The sequence below is a fragment of the Cryptotermes secundus genome, unplaced genomic scaffold (assembly GCF_002891405.2).
Source record: "Cryptotermes secundus unplaced genomic scaffold, Csec_1.0 scaffold536, whole genome shotgun sequence".
Lineage (NCBI taxonomy): Eukaryota > Metazoa > Arthropoda > Insecta > Blattodea > Kalotermitidae > Cryptotermes > Cryptotermes secundus.
Genome location: NW_019732862.1, coordinates 467425 through 488091, shown reverse-complemented (window position 1 = coordinate 488091; position 20667 = coordinate 467425). Strand labels below are relative to the sequence as shown.

General features: G+C 40.3%; 2 protein-coding genes across 4 annotated transcripts in view; both read left to right on the top strand.

The window, feature by feature from the left end:
• Positions 1–3996, top strand: part of LOC111867801 (dehydrogenase/reductase SDR family member 11-like) — a 72302-nt gene extending 68306 nt beyond the window's left edge. For all 3 annotated transcript variants that reach the window (XM_023857970.2, XM_023857968.2, XM_023857969.2), the window contains one exon: positions 3864–3996. In XM_023857970.2, coding sequence (XP_023713738.1) covers positions 3864–3905 — 42 coding nt within the window. In that variant the 3' untranslated portion in view covers positions 3906–3996. The remainder of the gene's footprint in view (positions 1–3863) is intronic.
• Positions 3997–14495: 10499 nt separating this feature from the next.
• Positions 14496–20667, top strand: part of LOC111867799 — an 11490-nt gene continuing 5318 nt past the window's right edge. Inside the window, exon 1 of the mRNA XM_023857965.2 lies at positions 14496–14764. The gene's annotated coding sequence lies outside the window, so the exon portion shown is untranslated. The remainder of the gene's footprint in view (positions 14765–20667) is intronic.

Below are 20667 nucleotides of genomic sequence, written 5' to 3'. Positions count from 1 at the left end.
TCACCGCTGTTGATTCGCCTTGCATAGTTACCCGGTTACGGGGCTCGGCTATCTTCGGCTCCGCTCGGCTATCTTCGGCTCCGCTCGTGACGTCACCGCGCATAGCTGCCAGGATGCGGGGTGATTACTCGCCTATTACGCGAGCGTTACGTTACCGCTGAGGGGTGGGAGGGGAGCGCTGACTCACCCGCCACGTCACTGCTGGTGTGGGGGGGGCTCGGCTTTGCGCAACATGTCACAGTATGTTAGTTGTTTTTTCTGTTTGGGTTAAATTTCGCTTTGTGATTTCTGCGTAGCTTCTGGGTTGGTTATTTCTAGAGGTTATATATTTCTCGTGTAGGATTCATTTGTATATATTTCTGGAGTAATGGGTCTTTGGGAAAAGCTTCTGCTGGTACCTTTGGTTAGCTTACGGAAGTGTTCACATCCTCTGTAGTTTGCGGGGCGGTTTCCTCCGCGTAGTGCGCATCTGACCGGTGTTTCCCTTGTCTTCTTGCAGTCTGTCGTGTTGTGTGGGCCGCCGCATTTGACGCATGCTTATGGCTTATTGCAGTACGCTTTTGTATGGCCGTACTGTTGACATCTCGTACATTGGATTATATTTGTTTTGTCTGAGTGTGGACGTTCTATTTTTACCATTCTATTTTGGAGTCCTGTTATTTCGTGGATCTTTTTGTTGTTTTGGAATGGTTCTAGGTCTACAAAGAATAGGTTCAATGGCTCTTTAGTAGCTTTATGATGTACGTTGATTATATTTCTGACTCTGTGTCCTAGTTCAGGTAGTTCTTGTTTTATGTCTTCTATATTTGTTGAGTGATGAAGGTATCTTATTACTATTCTACATGCTCGTTCTTCTTTCAGTTGGTAAGTGTGACGGTACATCTTTTGTTCGCTGAAATCTCCGATCATTTTGTTTGTAGGTTTCTGGGGTTTCGCAGTTTATTTTGACAATGTTGTTTGCTAGACTTTTGGTGAAGTATTGCTCTTTTTCGCCTATTTTTTTTTTGTATTCGTTTTATCATTTCGGAGTAATTTTGTACCCCACGAACGAATATTGGCGGCGGTTTAGGTATCCTTGAAGTTATCGTGATTTCATTACTTGAGGTTCCTGGTTGTTGAGATAGAGGGTCGTATCGGTTGTTCAGATAGTGGGTCGTATCGGTTGTTGGTTTCTATGTTACATGTTATGATTTCTGTTGAATGGAGTTTTCTTTCTCTTTGTGCTTCTGATTGTTTGCCATTTGTTATTGTTATTTTTCTGTGTTTCTTCTTCTTCTTTGCTGTATGAGGCCATTTTTTGTATGTGTTGACCTCTGTCTTCGTTGTTTATGTAATTCATGTTGGGTGGTTGGATTTGTTGTTGTACTGGTGTTGTGTACTGGGGATAGTTGCATATGTACCGCTTGCATTTCTGATGGTACCGCAGTTGGTGAAACAGTGTATGTTAGTGGGTTCATGGTTGTCCACTGTCTGTTGGGTGGGTTATAATTTTGTTGATTGGTGATCCTGTTGTTGTATTCTCGTGTGATTTCTGCGGGATGCATCATTGTAGTTGGGGATTGTTTACAATACTATCGTACCTGTTGGTCTGAGCTTCCTGTTCTTGGTTGATTTTCATCGTTTATCACTATTTGTCACTTTCTTTGAGTTTGCTAGGCAGTTCATTCGTAGAGCCGGTTCTCGATGCGTGCTTACGATTCGAAGCCCAGACGAGTAGTGTATTGTCATGTGGCAAGCAACAGATGACACGTTTTCCGATGTTCCCGATTGTGTCCTATGATGACGACAGTATAGCCTTAGGAGCATGCGCTCTTAGTTCACCACGATCATAAATCTGAATCTCGCTCGAGATACTCTGTACGTATATCCGTGACTGTTTTCTCTGCGATGGGTCCCAGGAATCCTATCCAATATCAGTGGATCCACTGGACTTTTGAATGGACTGGCCATTGTTTGTGGAGGAGACAGATGATAATACAAATCTCAGTATGTGCAGATATATACTTGGTCTGACAGCATTCTATACACATGTGCAATATTGTGACCTTTAACGCTGTTATGACGAACTGGTCGGTGTTGAGATGTGACAAAAGTTAAGGCATTATAATCAGTGCACAGTAGTTTCCAGTTCTTGGCGCTGTTGGGATGCTCCTTAGACTTCCTGTTTCGTGCATGTTGGAACAAAATTTGCCACCACACACATTCCGCGTATGAAGATGTAGGTCATTTATTCGAAGCATGTTGCTCCATTACCAATGCAACTAATTTCACTTAAGAAACCGTTCCTTTGTGGCTGTTCAAAGAAATCAGTAGCCAGAGGAACAATCAATTGTCAGTCGGTGATCTGGCATGACAGAGTAATAAGGTAAATTTTCCCCTGTGTTTAATTAATTAAGAACTACGCCATGAAGGCGTATGGGGAAATGGATGTATAGATCCATATTTTCTTGATCTCGGCACTAGTTGGAGGTGAATGGTGAGCTTCACGTCCAGGCCTCTTTATTTTCGAGGAAAGAGCCCGCGTTACTCATTGGGTAGGAGGCTCAGTGGGTCCCAGAACCGGTCTGGACGACGTGGACAGAAGATAATTCTTGACCCTAGAGGGACTTGAACTCCAACTTTTCTTCCGTCCTGTCCGTAACCAGTCGCTATATCGATTGCGCTATCCTGGATCCTGTCATGTTACAAGATATTCAAATTTTCGGATAATAATTTGTTCATATTTCCTAAGACACAAAATCTCTTTCAGTGTTGATGTCTTCGTGACATGTCTTCCTCCATAACTCCAAATGCTCACCTCTCAATAATAACATTTATTTCGATTTGACATTATATTGCACACTAAAAGGGCTTAAATATTTTCCAAAAAATGCATTATCAAAAACATTACAGAACTGTATATTATGTCATGTTTACGTCGATTCTATCTCAAAACCTCACACAGTCTCCATGTTGACAATATCGATACAAGAGAAATAAAAATAATAGCAATTGGATTTGAGACCTTGCAGCAGCGGCTATGAAAGTATTGTCAAGTTTTAGGGGTTGCGTAACGAATAATAACGCGTTATGGATTTAATGATTGGATTTATCGGCACTTCTTTACAATTAAAATCAATTATAACAGATCATAATCTGTGACTGCCTAAGACTCGCTCCTTTCCTTACGTGTATCACCTCTTCCACTGCGACGAATGACGAATTACTCCATTAGTTCTTGGTTCCCCTTAATACTGCGACTGCCTTCAACCTCGATTGTCTGACGAACGCTCTTCTCATTTACGAATATCTTAACCAATGAGGTTTATCATCGCATTCTGGCCTGAGCAGCCTCTATGAAAGCCCAATAGTGACCACCACACCTAACAGTTCATGTTCTGGATTGTTATATGAGTTATAGCGGAAACGCCTGGTGATCCCAAAAATCTGTTCCCATGGGAACCCTGCTTTTTCATCACTCGTATCCACGGAAACGTCTGTTTAATCTTCGTCGACATGAGAACTCGTTTTAGTGAGAAGTTGCCTTGCAAATGGTCATATTCGTTACAGTATTTTCTTTTGGGAAATAACGCCGTGTAATCTGGTATTCTTCTGCTACTGTATCACATTCCAGAAAATGGTGTTGTTCTATAAAGTAAATATTTCGGTTAGAATTTGGTGCCATGATCCGTCAGTTGCTATTAGACTATTACGGACAGATAAATACACATACGCGTACATAACGAAACCTTAAGCCTATCAGCCCATAAAATATAATTATAATATTCATATTTATATTTAAACTTAATTAATTTCCATTTTTCTTGTATGATTTGTGGTAGCTTGTCTAAAGTAAGAAGCTCCAGTCCGAATTTTTGTTTCAGGTAAACGAAATAATCATCAAGCCCATGGAGTTGCTCGCCTGAGACTACTACGGTCGCCGGAATGTACACTGGGTACAGCAGCAGCGTGTGCTTGCATTCTTCTCGTGCAATAACGGGTCTATAGGAGGCAGCATTACATACGAAAATAAACTATCAGCTTGTAGCTTCCTAGGCGTTATTTTGCAGTAGAACTAAGTGTAAATGGCGCTTGTAAACGCCTTGCAGGAATGTTTGATATACACATTGTCGATCAGAGTCCTGAACACCGGGAAAATATTCAGTGAACCAGTTTTAAAATTCTTTACTGGCTGTCGCTTATGGGTATAACGTCTGGCTGGACTCTTAACCAGCCATCATCTTTCGGTTTCTTTTATGAAATATAATCATTATTACTTACGTGTTGACGACTATAAATTAAGATGTTTCAAGACAATCAGAGAACATTCCATTGAAATAAACCGGAATTTAAAAAATATATTTTCACACATATGGAGTCAATATAGACGGGATTTAGATTGCTGACTGGATTTCTTAACAACTTATAGATCATAACTGCATTTAACTGTAACGCTATCGCTAAGTCACACACTCTGCAGTTTACTACAGCACGTACGAAGGCTTCTCAGTCTGCCGTATCTTCACCGGTTGTCGCCTGGTAACAGCTTTCAACGCCGTAGCTTCCTCAGCCCCCGTGTTCATGTTTTCACTGGCCGGAGACTGTTTCACAACTCACCCTCAGCCTGGCAGCCATCTGACACCAACCTCCTACTGTTCTCACTGCCGTCCCAAGACTCTCTCGAAATAACAGCTTCCCCTCGTTATATATCCTCGGCACAGATGGCATAAAGAACATCTCTCCCGCAACTCTTCTCTTGTTGCATCACGTGGCTATCGCTCTGACCGCATAATGTATACTATTCCTGTGTTACACATTGATGAGTGTTAGGAATTTGTTACGACCATTACCTAGCAACGGGCGTTGTTTACAGAGCCATTACCTAGCAAAGGCTGTTGTCTAGCTCCTTATTTCGCGGTCGTTGCTCGCAACTGGTCTACATGCCACATTGCACATTCTTAAGACTATTCGTCCCGAATATCCATTTTTCTTTTCTTGTGCTATCTGTGATCGGTCTTAACGTCCTTTCCTGCGGCTTGGTTCTCATGATGAATACTCGCTCCCGCTGCTCCCTCCTTAAGGCCGCTCGTCCCTATCTGTTACAGGTTGCCTGTTTGTAGAGAAAGCCATTCCACATTAGAAACGAAGACGGATCGTTTATTCGTGACCTACTACGTAAGTCGGGTTCATGCAAAGTTCGAAAATTCATTACTGTGGTAGCTCGAATTTGCATAATTTCAGAACTATGACCCACCGTTAGAAAACTATTTTATATAGAGAGGTATTATGTTGCATATGGTCAATTTCCTATGGTAAATTTAAATCAACTGATGTTTCGGAAAGTGGATCTGTTTCCGTAAGGGGAGAAAGAATTCTGCTCAAGTCTATTACAAAGATATAGAAACTGAGAATAATTTCCATATGTGCCTATTCTTACAACACTTAAAAAGAAATAAAATAGTTGTTAAAAATAAACACTGAGCCAGAAAACGTGAATGGAGGAACTTTGTTCCTGTGTTTAATTAGCTAAGCATTGTGCCATGGAGACGTATGGGGGAGTGGAGGTATATCCCCGTATTTCTTGATCTCGGCACTAGATGGAAGTGATTGGTCGGCTTCACGTCCCGGTTGCTTTACCCCAGTGATACAGCCACCAGTACCCACTGGTTGTCCCCCGAACTGGTCCGAATACTATGGAGTAGAAACAAATTTCTGGTCCCTGCTGGGAACAAAATCTCAGTAGTCCAGTCGGTAGAACGTCGCTACACCTGCAGAGCTATCCCTACTTCACGACGTGGACGGGAGTGGAGATATAACTCAACTCGTTCATAATCTTGACACTAGTTGGAAGTGAGTGATCAGGCTCACACTTCAGCCAGCTTATCCCCGAAAATAAGCCCTTATCTTTCGTATGATGTTGCATTCTGTTGTACAAATTACTATAGACATTTAAAACATTCCTACTAAAATAACTCTATTTCCAGCCGGCAGAATTTACTGTATGGAACGACATGTTTCGGCACATGCGTGCCAGCTTCAGGTCTTTCTTTAAGGTGCAGGAAATAAAGTTCCTGGTACCTACTGCTTGCTTCCGTGCTTAAGATTTTTTTTCATTTCTTGGTCCTGCAGTGTCGTGTAAACCTTCCGTTGTCACTAAGGTTTTCCCGTTGTTTTCCTCAGTCACATCAGTCACGGATGTCTGAAGGTAGGCCGAGAATGGCATTAAATAACATGAAAAGTCCAGATTCGCATAAGAAGGTGGTCGGGGAATCGTGAATCAATTGTGAGAATTGTAGCGTTTTTAAAAAATATCATGAAATCTGTTGCTGTGGTAAAGGTGCCTTATAAATGAAGTGTACATTCCAGTCTCTTATGTATGTTTTCGGTATTATTGGAAAATGCAGGTAATTCCTTTAAAAGGAGACGCAATCGACTGACTTGAATTTTGAAGTATTAAAGAAAGAGACAGCTGCAAATAGGACGTGTCCTAGTATTTTTATGTCACAGGGAATCTAAGCGGAACGATGTTTTTCCGTCTTCTCTTGTGCATCAACAAAGCTGTGAATAAAGAAAATCCACTCGACCCAGTTTCATCAGTTTAGTTAGCATCAAAGAAGCACTTCTGGATCTAAACGGCGATCTAAGGGGACCTGATTTCGTTGAGGTGTGAAACACTGACGTGCCGGTAATTGCCACTGTATCACTGTTTTGTAATAAGAAGACTATGACACGCTGAAACATTCTGTCGGGCTCCTTGTCTTACAGTGTAAATTTTAAGTGGATACTCAGCAGAATGGCCAGTGTCAGATGTAAAGATATTAATATGTTCTCACGTATGCGGGGTTCAGTGACTAATAATAACGGTTTCTGGATTGGATAATTGGATTTATTTGCACTTCTATTACAGTTGCAATCAATTATAACAGCTCACAACCAATGAATGGACTATGAGTGTCTTCTCTTCTCCTGTGACTGACTTGGTTATGATTTACGAATCGGTCACTTGCGATGCACGAAGGACGAATCACGAATGAAGACCGAGGACTCACTTGCGACTGAACTCTTCTGGACTCAACTAACTTCCAGGCGAACCGAATATAGATCACCATCTCCTATGGTTCGTGTGCTGGTCGGTTTTTTCTGTTGTCATGGGAATTTGTATTTGGCAATCCGTTGGTTAACAATGGACTTGTTCGTTGCAGTGAAAACGTGTGTTACGGAACCGTTGCCTAGAAATGGTCATATTCGACACAATATCATTAAAACATTGCTGGTATTTTGAAACAAGCTTGACACTAATCTTAGGACGCAAAGAAAGAAGTCTAAAGAATGTTTCGTTTTCTTCAGTGGTATGAAATGCAGGAACATTTATGTAAAGCAGTTGATCTCTTTAAAAACGAGGACGGTCCAAGGGCATTGCACATACTTTCCTGCTTACGATTGAACTTGGTCATGTTTCCCTGGAAAAGAAATCGATTTTTGTTCGGTAGGCTATTGTTTGTGGCTCAATATAAAAGCTAGGACATGTAAGGATTGCGTATTTTATTTTGCATGAAGATATGACCTTTGTAGCTTTATTTAGGGCTGCAGTCTCCAAAAACTGCTGAAATGTAATCAGACTCGTTTGAATCGATTTCGAGAAAATCGCAAATTTGTTTGTTTTTTCTTCTTGGGGCCCACTTCAACCGCCAATATCTTTTGAGCTACAGCGTTCTTTTTCACTGTTTCACTCGCTTACGTTGATGAATTCTTAAATGCTGAATATGAACGAAATATATCAAACAGTTCACGAGTTAGCCAGGGGCACATTCGTACAATTCGTACAGAAAGACAGAGAGATGACATTCCGAAAAAACTTTCTCAAATTCAAGGGCGTTAACAACATGAAATTTGTCAAATATTAAGCTCTATTTTTTCTACCATCAAAATCCTCTCTCATTTCAGGATACTAAATGTGTCCTTACCTTTCCCACCTCTGATAGCAGGGCTGCCATGTTGGTATTGTTGATTAGTAGAACTAGGTTTTTTATGTAGCATCATCATGCAAAATATGTACATAATTATGCAATAGAAACCTCTCAAATATGTAGTAAAATATGTGGATTCATGAAATTATATAACGTGACATAAAACTAATATGTAGTTTTGCAAGAAACATTTGTTTACAATCTTTTGTCAAGAACGTTGATATCTATGCACAACACACAATTAGAATCTTTTCCATATTTTCTGGGGTCATTGGTTTGCATTTATCTGATACGTGTAGAATATGTTTGTGGGCTGAAAATAACTTTCGCATACGTCAGTGGTGCGTAATTTAACAAAGGAATTTCCTGAGGAGTAATGTTTTCAGGGGGGTCTACATCGTCACCATTAAGTACTTGACAGATAATGGTAAATGTCGAAAATCCAGGGTTTCTTTTTAACACGGCCTCCAACATTGTGGGCATATTTTCACCAGCCTCCCCTTTAACTTCACTAAGCCTTTCACTTGCCTTTTTCATTATGTCCATAGATTCTTGCAGAAGAAGTCCCTGGAAAACATTTTACACTCTCCGGAAGCCAGCCGAAAATATTTCGGAGGTAGGCAATTGAACAGGCCACTTTTGTGTATATGAATTCATTCTGGGATTTACGCGCTGAAACAGCAGACTCTGGTGGGAACTTGGCTACAATTGTTTTCACAGTTTCAAAGTGTTCACTGTAGAAGTTGATTACTTTTATCCGGGTCCCGCATCTTGTTGACACTGGTTCGGGGGCAAGCGTACGTCTGACCAATGCTGCTTATAGGATTGCAACTGATATGGGGCTTTCAAAAATAATTTTTGTCACGGAAATTAATTTATTCACTTGAGGGAACTTGGTTCTAACCTCTACAACACATTGCAGTCCATGAGCCAGGCAAGTAAAATGAATATAATTAAGGCAAAATATTTTAACGCATTTGCAGCTTTCAGCATATGTCCCGCAGCATCTGAATACAAAATTACCACCTTCTCATGAACTCCGATAGGCCACAACAGTTTACGTCCGTCATTCACAAATCTTGAACCGATGGAATGGTTTTTAATGTGCAGCATTTTGGAGCAAAACAAATGTGGATTAAAATCAACTTTAATGTCTAACTTGCCAGCCACAAGGTTCGCGATAAAGCGACCCATGGAATCCGTTGTTTCGTCCACAGCAACCCATATAAAAGCATTTCCTATATTACCTCTTATGTTTTCCAAGGTTTCTTCATAGCAGATAAGCAGATAAAGTGTCGAAGTTTTGACTGGTCTGGAATGTGTTGCTTGCAGTACTGTTCCTAAAGGGATTGAAATTTGGGAATTTGGATATTAAATCAGGTGGTGTTAGCGGACACCATCCAATTGCGCATATCCTTAAAGAATTAATTTCTTGAAGTCGAAGATTACTGCATCTGTGTCAAGAGCATTTGCTTCTTCGAAGAACTCAATTGCTTGTTTCTTTATGCAGCGCATTCCATACGTTTTACTCCAATTGTGATTTCATGGAATACACAGTGTTTTTGTCACGATTTTATTGGCGGCTGTGAATGAATTGTCTATTTTTATCCGCAAATGTAACTTTGACATCAGAGAGGATGCAACCGGCGCCATGACGACGTCGACTCACAAACCTGAGGTTAACTCATTGGACTGCTCATACAAAACTGAAATCACTGTAAAAAATTTCAGGTCAAGAAGGCAGGTTGTACGGAGTGGAGGAATGTTTTTGGTGAGAGGGGAGAGGATCTTAATTGTAATACAAAGAAGCATCAACGCCCTGGTCATACTACTAAGTGGAATTACGTGGGGATTGTAGACTGCTCTGCTATATAGAACAAACAGTTCCTTCCAGATTCCCCCGTCATTGCAGAGAAAGTCTTCTGGAAGTGTGGAGGAGGTTATTAGTAAGGTTATGCTGCAGCATCCTGTAGCAAACTGTTTATTAGTTAACAAAAGTCTCTGATATTCCGTCTTTCATGCAACACTCCTTTATAAATTGCTTTAAAACTTACTACATACTCGTATGCAAGTATACACAACCTCAATCCTGCGTAGAAAACACTTGTGATCTAAACACAAAGTGCAGCAGGAGGAAACACCCAGCGCGGCGAAGTAAGTACAGAAATAATCGTCCAGAACAGTAACACATAATGCAAACAACCAGTAACACAAGTTATTAACGCATGTTGCAAAAACACGAATGTTTGATGGGACTACGCGACGAATATTAGAAGCGCAAAACTCAAGCATAGCAGTCTCCACAAGCAGTTTTAAAACACCTGATGATAACCAATGCCGGTCGAAACATTTAGTGTACAATGTCGTTTTACACAAGTTTACAAGACTCATTTTGTATAGGTACGTAGTAACTTTTAGACAAACTTCTAAAGGAGTGTTGCATGTAAGACGGAATATCAGAGATATTTGTTAACGACTAGTAAGGTACTATTTAACCGAAATACACACGACAAGATGTAGGCACTTTCCTGTTTAAAATGAAAGTAAATAAAAATATCACGGAATATGTAGTTTTGTGTAACATCCAAAGAATTATGCAGGAGAGATAAAAATATATAAAAATGTGTAGAATAAAATTCAACTTTAGCCATACTAATGCTGCAATTCGTGGAGATTATTATTTCTTGACCACCTACAAAGTAAGAAATAAAATATGTATTTACATTAAATCCTAGCTCTAACAATGAGTAATTAAAGAGTCATGATATTCACACCCAGTTTTATTTTTCTTTTATTATTTTTTATGCCACTTCAGAAATCATTAGTGCGGAACATGGGATATGCTATAACACAAGCCTGGCGTTCTTCACAGATTGAGGAAGGTGGAATAAATATTTAGACCAAGTCACTTCCATACCAGAGGTGCAAGCAGACCTATTACGAAATATTTCCATGATTTTTGAACAGTCAGTACCTAGACTTGGAAGTTAATTTAAAATCGAATGTGCGGCCGTTTCTGGGTTAGTGTTACTCCATTAGACCGTGGTGACCAGTAGTCCGTATTCATCGCTAATAAGAAACTGAACAGGTATAGAGTTTTCTATACCTGGAATGCATAGTAACTAAAGATGGTGGAACAGATGAAGACATAAATCAAAGAATAAAAACAACAAATAAGCTTTTATACAATTATATCATGTATGGAAGAAGAAAAATATTTCAAAGAAAATTGAATAACGGATTTTTAATACTAATGTAAAATCAGTTCTCCTTTATGCCCGTGAAACATGGAAAGTTTTAAAGGAAGCATGAAAAAACTACAAAGCTTTGCGAATAGCTATTTAATACGTATTTTAAACATAAAATTGCCAGACACAATATCAAATAACTCTCTGTGGGAAGTTACAAAACAAGAAGCGATTGACATCCGAATTAAAAAGAGAACGTGAGTATGGATCCGTACACTCTAAAGAAAGCAGCTGCCGCCATAGAAAAAGATGTATTAGATTGGAAACCCCCCAACTACTAGAATGAGGTGACAACCAAGGAAAACTTGGAGAAGGACAATATGAGAGGAAATAATAGATGGGAAAACTTGGAGAAAGGTTAAGGCATTGGAAAACCAGAGGAGAAGATGGAGAAGCTTCACAAGAGCCCTGTGTTCCACTCGGAACCAAAGAATTTAAGAGAGTGAGTCGATCAGTCATCTCAGCACTGTCCATCATGATTTCTCACAGCCGTCTTTCTGTGCATGTCGTTGTTCCTGCCGGCCGAAATCCGAATTATCTTAGAAGAGCTCTGTGATATAACATGGTGAATTTCGATGTGAAAGTCAACAGATATTTCGCCTACATCTTCATGATTGAAGGGTAAGCCAAATGAAAAACCAGCTCGAAACAGACAGAAAGCAGAACTCTTAGGATTGGCCTATCTGTTAATCGTGTCATTGACGCACGACTTTGTAAATCCAGTATACGTTATGAGGTCAAGCTCCAAGCAAAAGAAAAGTAGTCGTTTTCTGCATTAATCTATACATGTACGAGTATGTTACGGCTGTTCACTGCACATTCCCTCTTTATCGAACAAGGATGCAATAGTTAAGGCTCATGTTTCCAGTAATCAAATCTCCCCATGCAAACAACAAATTTTGTGGTTTCAGTCCGCAAGCGAACTATACCGACCGAGCGACCCCCGCTTCTCGGCAAGGTTAGTGCTAACTTTAGCGGATAGAGGGTGTAGCGTGGTCAGCGCAACGAATCTCCAGATCGGTTAACTTCGGTTTTATAGACCGGATCCGCTATATCCTTGAAACAGCTCCTCAATTATTCTCACGAAGCTGAGTGGGCCCCGTTCCAGAACCGCTATTTCTAAAAAAAATTTGGTAGTGCCTAGAATCGAACCAGGACCTCTGGATCTGTAGCCAGTAACTCTGACCACTAGACCACAGAGGCTGTCCATAGCTCCCCATTCAGAACAATATCCCTAGTGATATGTAAGCAGGTAAGTCTCTGCCGCAGCTCAAGCGGTTAATCGCCGGCTGTCCGCAGTGGCGGTCAGCGTTCAGTCCCAGGTCAATTCATGTGGAATTTTTGGTGGACAAAGTGACATTGAGGTAGGTTTCCTCCCATCGCTTTCGATTCCCCTCCCAATTCTCATTCTACCAAAATTCTCCAAAGTCATCTAACATCAGATGCTGCTACAATAGGCCAGTTAGTGGCCGACGTACCAAGTACACTATATTACAAGAAATTAAAAAATGAACAGCTAAGCAGGTACGCGTTTCCTGGGTCCCATAAACTTACCTCTGGTATAACTGCAACCCTGTGATTGTCATTGCAACGAAAGCAGTGGCGTTACGAAATGCAGTATTGTGTAAAAAATAATGGCTGTATAAAAAAATTGAGATAATTTCAGTCGCATAATTTCTGGCTTTCTGATTACCCAGTCATATCAGTTCAATTTTCAGAGCTGGGATAGCTCAGTCGGTATAGCGACAGGTTGTTGGATGTCTGGCTGNATTACCGGGGAACATTTCTCCAGGGGTAAAGTGGCCGGGGTGTGAAGCTAACAGCCCACGTTCAACTAGTGCTGAGGAAAATAATAGTGGAGCTTTACTTCCACCTACCCCCATTCATATTCATGGGGTGGCGCTTAATTTATTAAGCGAAGGAATAACTTTACCTTTACCTTAGTAGTTCGGTTTTCAATTTTATTGCTGAATATTTGAACACGTTACTTGAAAACGCAGAGTTTTCATATATATTTAAGTTGCGGCTATTGCAGCAAACGAGCAAAGGAGACTCGAAACAGCGTTTTAAGTTTACATTCCGAACAACAACAGTTTTAATATGTCATGGTTCCAGTGTACTTTTTAATTGCTGTAAACACTAAATAGGTTTAAAACAACTGCTTCATATTCTGACTGTAATCAGAATTACGCCTGACGCCATTACCTGAAACACCACGTCACTTTGACCACATGTACTCGTAATGTATTATTTTACTCGCCGACTGCGAGTGCTAACAACCCACAGAACGCGCGACATATAGCAGTGTCTTTATTCTTCTATGGAACCCACAAATTCCGTGCCATATCTTGAACCAGTTAAGCTCAGTCCACAACATCTCATCCATTCCTTTAAGGTCAATTTTAATAGAATTCTGTTATCCAAACCGTCTGTTCCTTTCAGGTTTCCATATAAATTTCTAGTAAAGTAAAGTAACTAAAAGTATCCCTGTAACAGGCCGTGGAGGCTCATTGGGTTGTGAGATGTTGAGGTTCCCACATTTTTTAGACAATCGGCTCATACGTGGCGGTACATTTGTCAGCTGTACGCGCCGGCGGTCCTTTACCCCCCAGAATATTCCAATAATATTGCTTTTAGAGGCTGAGTCGTAGGGCTATAGCGCAGCTGGAAGGATTAGGTAAATGAAAAAATCCAGTGACATCATCAGGACTTGAACCCGCCTTCTTCCGGCTTGTAGCATAATGCCTCAACCAACTATGCTAAATTTCTAGTATAATTTTAATCTTCCCTCTCACACCATTCTCTTTCATTTGATCACCCTAATCGTGTTTGGTGAACAGTACACATTACGCGCTTTCTCCATTTTCTGCTGCTTCTTGTCTCCTGCTCTCCCAACGTCTTTCTCTCACGCACTCTGACTGTCTGACTGTCACCTGAAGTTAGGTTCCACGCCACAACGAATGTGCGTAAACCTGAAAGTGGAGCAGAGGGTGTTAGACGGCCATGAGAAGTAGGTTACGTTGAGAAGTTGCAGAATAAATGAAGGTGAGAAGGCTTGAATAATTATGAAGAGCAACCCAGAAGAGTGGAACAAGAATTCCTGAACTGCTCTGGTTTTCCTGTCCTCTACGTGCCTTAAGACTTAAAAAAATGTCTCGGTCCGTTGGCCAAGCAGAAGAGGACTTCGTTGGTTGGTTTGTTTCCGAGTGCGTTCAAGTAAATTGAGGACAAAACTGTCAGAGAAAGGATCGGAAGCTTTGGCGAAACGTAGTAGCAGCTCGGAACGAAAGGAAGGCGGAGCCGTCGACAAATCACTGCACAAGAAAAAGAATTAACTAATTGTTATTGTCTTCCCCTCTGTAGCCAATAGATTCATCATTATAAAGTGGCCCTCACGACACCCCTAGCGGTATATTACGAGATCCTATTCCGAAAGATTAATTCAGTTTCCACGTGACCGGCACACAATGGACTTCGAGTGGTTTACACAGTGCATATTCGATTAGCATCTACCGTCGGATCAACAGCTGAAGACTGGAATATCACCTGACAGTTTTCGGCAATACGCAGGTCAGTTGCATATGTGATACTTGTGTGATGACAAGTTATGCAGTACATTAAACTGAGTTTCGCAGTTTACGTTAGTAGCCGACTTACTGTATTTAAATTTGAATGACAGATTAGGAAGTTAATATCCTAAATACTGTTACTTGTTTCTTTCTTCTCGATCTAAGTTTATAATTCTGAAAAATAATTATGACCTACAGACACAAAACAAAGGCTTCAAAACATCATACTTTTACAGATTCTAAACGAACTTCATATGCCAGTCGTTTCTGACTTAACTGTCTTAACAGTAACTCAGTTGGTAAAAGAAAACATTGTAAGCATGGAACAATTAGGCTCATTACCGCAAAAGAAACCAATTATCGACAATTTGGATCCAGTTAACGCCCTCATACCCTATTTCATTATGCTCCATTTTAATATAGAAAAGAACGTAAAATAATTCAGAACGAGCTTAGCTAGCCAAAATTATGAAGATGTAGTTTTTTTTTTTTAAATTCGCTTAGTGGAGAGTGGAGTCCAGCTGGGTCCACTCGGCACGGCGGCCACTGATTGGCCTATTGTACCTGCCCCGGGTGATTATAATGATGGAGAATTTGGTGAATGAAGATTGACAGGAGAAACCGAAGTACTCGGAGAAAACCTGCCCCAGCGCCACTTTGTCCACCACAAATCCCACTTGACCAGACTCGGAATCGAACCCGGTCCGCCACAGTGGGATATAGATGCAGTTACATGCATATTAAATCTAATAAATTTAGTGCAGCAACATTTGTGCATTCTTTCTTATAAGAAAAATGTATTACGTTCTGCATATTTAAATATTAATAATGACATCGACTCCATCTGTCAGTGCAGTTATTCTCTTAAGCACGCAGGCTAGCGTCCGGTTACTTATGTTTGGAAGAAGTTCGATTAATTCGGTTACCTTTACTTTCTGCTGCAACGAGTCAATATATTTCTGCTCATCGATGTAGAAACAACCACGTAATGATCTTACTTTCATGTACATATCTGTACAAACTCATCCTTGGATAACTGGCCTAAGATATTGCGTTCTACTGAGGCATATTGACTTAATATTTAACATAATTATAACTTACATGAAAAAGAAATACCTAGTGTGATTAGACTGATTCATGAAACCGTAGATGTCTGTGCTGGCCTTTGTACCAGTATATATCGGATATCTTGCATTAATATGCAGTAAATCTATCTCTCTCGGTATAAGGCTATTCCTTTTCTTCCCAGTAATGTACTATATATTCAGAAAAAAATCTTTCGAAATTTCTTTTCATGTAAATATTTTCCTTTTGAGACTGCTCCTAGGACAAAAGCGCTGAGGTCTGGCAGCTTTACGAAGAATTCGAGCAATGCCCTTACATTGTGATTACCTTGTTTAGCAGTTCCAGTTTTACGAATCATACTTACCACAGCGTGTAAGTATTTTCTTCGCTGCGGTTGGTGGATTTTCTGTTACTTCAGTTGTCCGACAAGAGTTAATTTACTTCCGGAAGCAGGTCCGTATTCCGGCAGAACTTATTCAAGCAAAAGTCGAAGTATTACACTCTAAGATCTACAAGCTAATTATTTCTATTTGGCATAAGGAAAAAATGCCTGATTAGAGGAAGGAGTCTGTTAGTGTATCAGTGCAAAAGAAGGGTGAAAAGCTGACTGTAGTGATTATCAGGGAATATGACTGCTATCAATTTCGTACAAAATTTTATCCAATTATATTCTCTCAAGGTTAAGGTAACGGATCAACTTCATGTCAGATTTTTGCATTCGTCAGATATTGGAGAAAAAATGGGAGTACCATGAGACAGTTCATCAGCTATTCATGGACATCAAGAAAACCTATGATTCGGTTAAGAGGGAAGTATTGCACAGTATTCTCATAGAGTTCGGGGTACCAATGGAACTAGTTAGGCTGTTTAAAACATGTTTAAACGAAACGTATAGTAAAGTCCGTAGAGGTAAATATTTGCCTGATAAATTTCCTATCCAGAATGGTCTAAAAGAAGGAGATATTTTATCTCCATTCCTTTTCAACTTTGCTTTAGCATATGCAATTAGGAAGGTCCAGGGAAACCAGGTTGGACTGAAATTAAATGGGACACATCAGCTGTTGGCCTATGCTGATGATGTGAATCTACTGGGGGATAATGTAGATACCATAAAGAAAAACACACAAACTTTAATTGACGCAAGTAAAGAGGTTGGTCTAGAAGGAAACACAGAGAAAACTAAGTGTCTGTTACTGTCTCGTCACCAAAATGCAGGGCGAAATCATGACATAAAGACAGGAAACAGATGTTCTGAAAATGTGGCACAGTTCAGATATTTGGGAAAAAGTTAACAAACTAAAACCTGATGCAGGAGGAAATTAAGAGGAGACTGAATTCGGGTAATGCTTACTACTATTCGGTCCAGAACCTTTTGTCTTCTCGTCTGCTGTCAAAAACATAAAAATTAAAATATACAAAATTATAATTTAGCCTGTGGTTCTGTATGGGTGTGAAACTTGGTCTCTGATATTAAGGGAAGAACATAGGCAGAGGGTGTTTGAGAACAGGATGTTGAGGAGAAAATTTGGACCAAAGAGAGAAGAAGTGACAGGATGTTGGAGAAAACTGCATAATGAGGAGCTTCATAACTTGTACTCTTCTCCAAGTATAATTAGAATGATCAAGTCAAGGAGGATGAGGTGGGCAGGGCATGTAGCACGGATGTGGGAGACAAGGAATGCATATAGGATATTGGTAGGAAAACCAGAAGGAAAGAGACCACTGGAAAGACCAAGGCGTATGTGGTCGGACAATATTAAAATGGATCTTAGAGAGATAGGTTGGGATGGTATAGATTGAATTGAACTGGCTTAGGTTTGAGACCAGTGCAGTGCTCTTGTGAACACGGTTATGAAACTTCGGCTTCCGTAAAATTCTGGGATATTCTTGGGTAGCTGCAGAATTGGAGGCTCCTCCATAAGGGCTCAGCTCCATGAGTAAGTAAGTAAGTAAGTATGTGGTTCTGTGCCTTTATACGCAAGCAAATCTGCTATTAATTTCCGACACATGCCCCAGACGCCCTCCCTCCTCCAGGTAAGTTACTCTTTGTCTTATTACCCCTCGCAGACTAGCATTATGTAATCTTATACTAGTGCTAAACAGGGGCCTGTCCAGTCTTGACGTAAAGGACTACAGATTTGGATAAAGCAGACAATATTTGTCGCTTGGTATGGAAGAACTGCTTGCTGTTTCGGCCACAAGTAATGTGGCGTTATTGCTATTCAGCTGTTGCAATACCACACATATTGCCTTCTACCATGGTTATCTTCAGGCTACGGGAATAAAACCTATGGATTATCTCCTAGCATTGCATCTTCTTTCGGCTTATCTATTTTCTCATTGGTTCCAATAAGTTAACCATTTATTCCGATTCTACAATTCTGTCTTGCGACCGAAATTCTCATAGTGGTCAGTGTTGTTACTAAAGTTCGAATTTGTAACCATTGCGCTATTTAAAGGAGAGCGCTCGGCCGAGCTCCAGTTCATCTCAGGTGTTTTTCCGCGCACGGCTTCGTGATTCTTCTGACTGATTCTGCGCACTGCGAATTGGCATGAGATTTGTGACAAACTGAACGGTCCCAGTAAGTTTAATTTCATTTTTGGTGGCTTAATGAGGAATGACGAAACCCTTTTTTTTTCAAATACTTTTTGTGTACAGCAAGTTCTTTCGACGCTAGGATATAAATTATTACTCTTATAGAAAGGAGATATATACGGTATAAATAATAATATACGTAATAAAATTGTTGATGATATTTCTCCAGCGAAGCAGTTTTGAAGTAAACACATTTCGTCTTAATTTTACATTTAATTGAAAGTACATTTATAAGTTTCAAGTCTCCACGGCCGTGAATGTTCACATTGTAATCTACCGGGCTATGGCATTATGTACTGTTGTAGGTACACATCGACGTTTCGAAGTAATATGATTCCTTCACATTTAGATTCAAATTTTGTATCCACGGTCACACCCCAGAAGACCACGGTCGGAGAGCAGGCACCAATTCTTTTTCAAACGAAGAACAGAAGTATTTATGTACCGGCAGATGGGTCCTACTAACCAGTTCGATGTTCGAATTCAGCTTCAACTTTCTGTTTTCAAATTTCGAGCAGGAACTAATAGGAGCTGTAAAATTTATTTCAAATTCTAACAATAACGTTAAAAAATTGTTCTTATGCCTAATCAAGTGCCACATCATGAAGACATAAAGATATAGACCCACGTATTTTAAATTCAGTATACAGATTCATGACTAGCTTCACGCCCTGGTCGCCTTACCACTGTGAAAATTACCCCCGGCGTCATTTTGACAGGAGACTGGATGGGCCCCAGAGGCGGTTTTGACGCTGTGAAGAAAAATATATGCCTTCTACCACGAATTGAATCACATTCCACAGGTTCCCAGCTCATTACGAATCAGTGTATAAAACTGCCTTAGTTACAGGTCGACTGACACATCGGTAAGAGAAATAATCTGTAGCCCATAGTAATAGTNTACGCACTGTAATAGCCCATAGTTTAAACGAAGGAAAACTGGCAGAAAATCTAAGAGATATTTTCCATCACTCGGCATCCGGAAATATTGGGAGACAAGTAGTTTAGTAGAAGATTTCAGATACCAGGAATTTATTTCAGGGTCAGGTAAAAACGTTTAAGAAGTACATGTAAGTGTCCCTAGGATTAATTATTTAAGCACCATGCTATGAAAACGAATGAGGAAGTGGAAATATAGCTCCACCATTCTTGACCTCGGCACTAAATGGGGGTTTCTGGCCAGCTTCACGCTCCCGCAGCTTTACATCTGGAAGAAAAGCTCCAGGCACCCAGTGGATATAAGGCTGGTTGACCCCCAGAAACGATGTATACATTGTGGAGTTGAGAAAAATCTCTTGGCTCTGCGGGGAAGTAAATCCTTTAGTCCAGCCGACTATACCGACTGAGCTATCGCGGCTCCAAAAGCGCATAAAACGATGAAAAAATACAATACTTATAACAATATCGTCATAGCAACAAGAAATAGGACTACATATGTATGACATGCGTTATAAAACTTTTTCGCCATTAGCCACTTTCACTGCTGGCATTCTTCGACCTTGGCCGTGGCAGGAGCTGCGGTAGCTGGTGCTTTCTTGAACATATCCGTAAGGTGTTCTATTCTCGTATGTCTATTAAGAATAACGACATTTTAGGGTAGTAAAATCACGGATACAGGATGCACCACTGTAGGTGCACTGGAAAGTACGTATTTAGAGTAGTCACAGAAAAGTCACCGAAGACAATTGACTTTCCTACAATTATAAACCGGACTTCATTTGGTTGATGCAGATTACCACTTTGTGACAGTTAGAGCAGGCGCCAAGGAGAGTGACGGGGATCTAAAAGCCTACAAATTTGCAAGCACAAAAACTACTTATTCCATCAGAAAAAGCTCTGCTTGGGGCTACTCTTACTCTACAGTATATCATTGTGGGTGGGTGGGTGGAATATATGTATCCCAAAATAATTACCTATAGTTAGAGTCTAGATGAACAGATTTTCATGAAATTTGATGTTTGGGTGTTATTCTAAAATTTACAGACATATTCTGTTTTTAAGGTCTTTCATTCTGGTCCGTCACACTAACCAATTAACAATCAAGTTCCTTCCGTCAAATGTGACACTTTTTTAAGTTTTCCACCTCGTCACCACCTGCCTTACATGTTTCGGCTCACCACGGAGCCATCATCAGAGGCATTTATAGTAGAAAAAGAAATCACCAACACACAAAACTTCACTTTGTCCAAGATAGCCACGTTCCAGTTAATTAAAATAATTACAAATAGTTAAAATTACCCAGA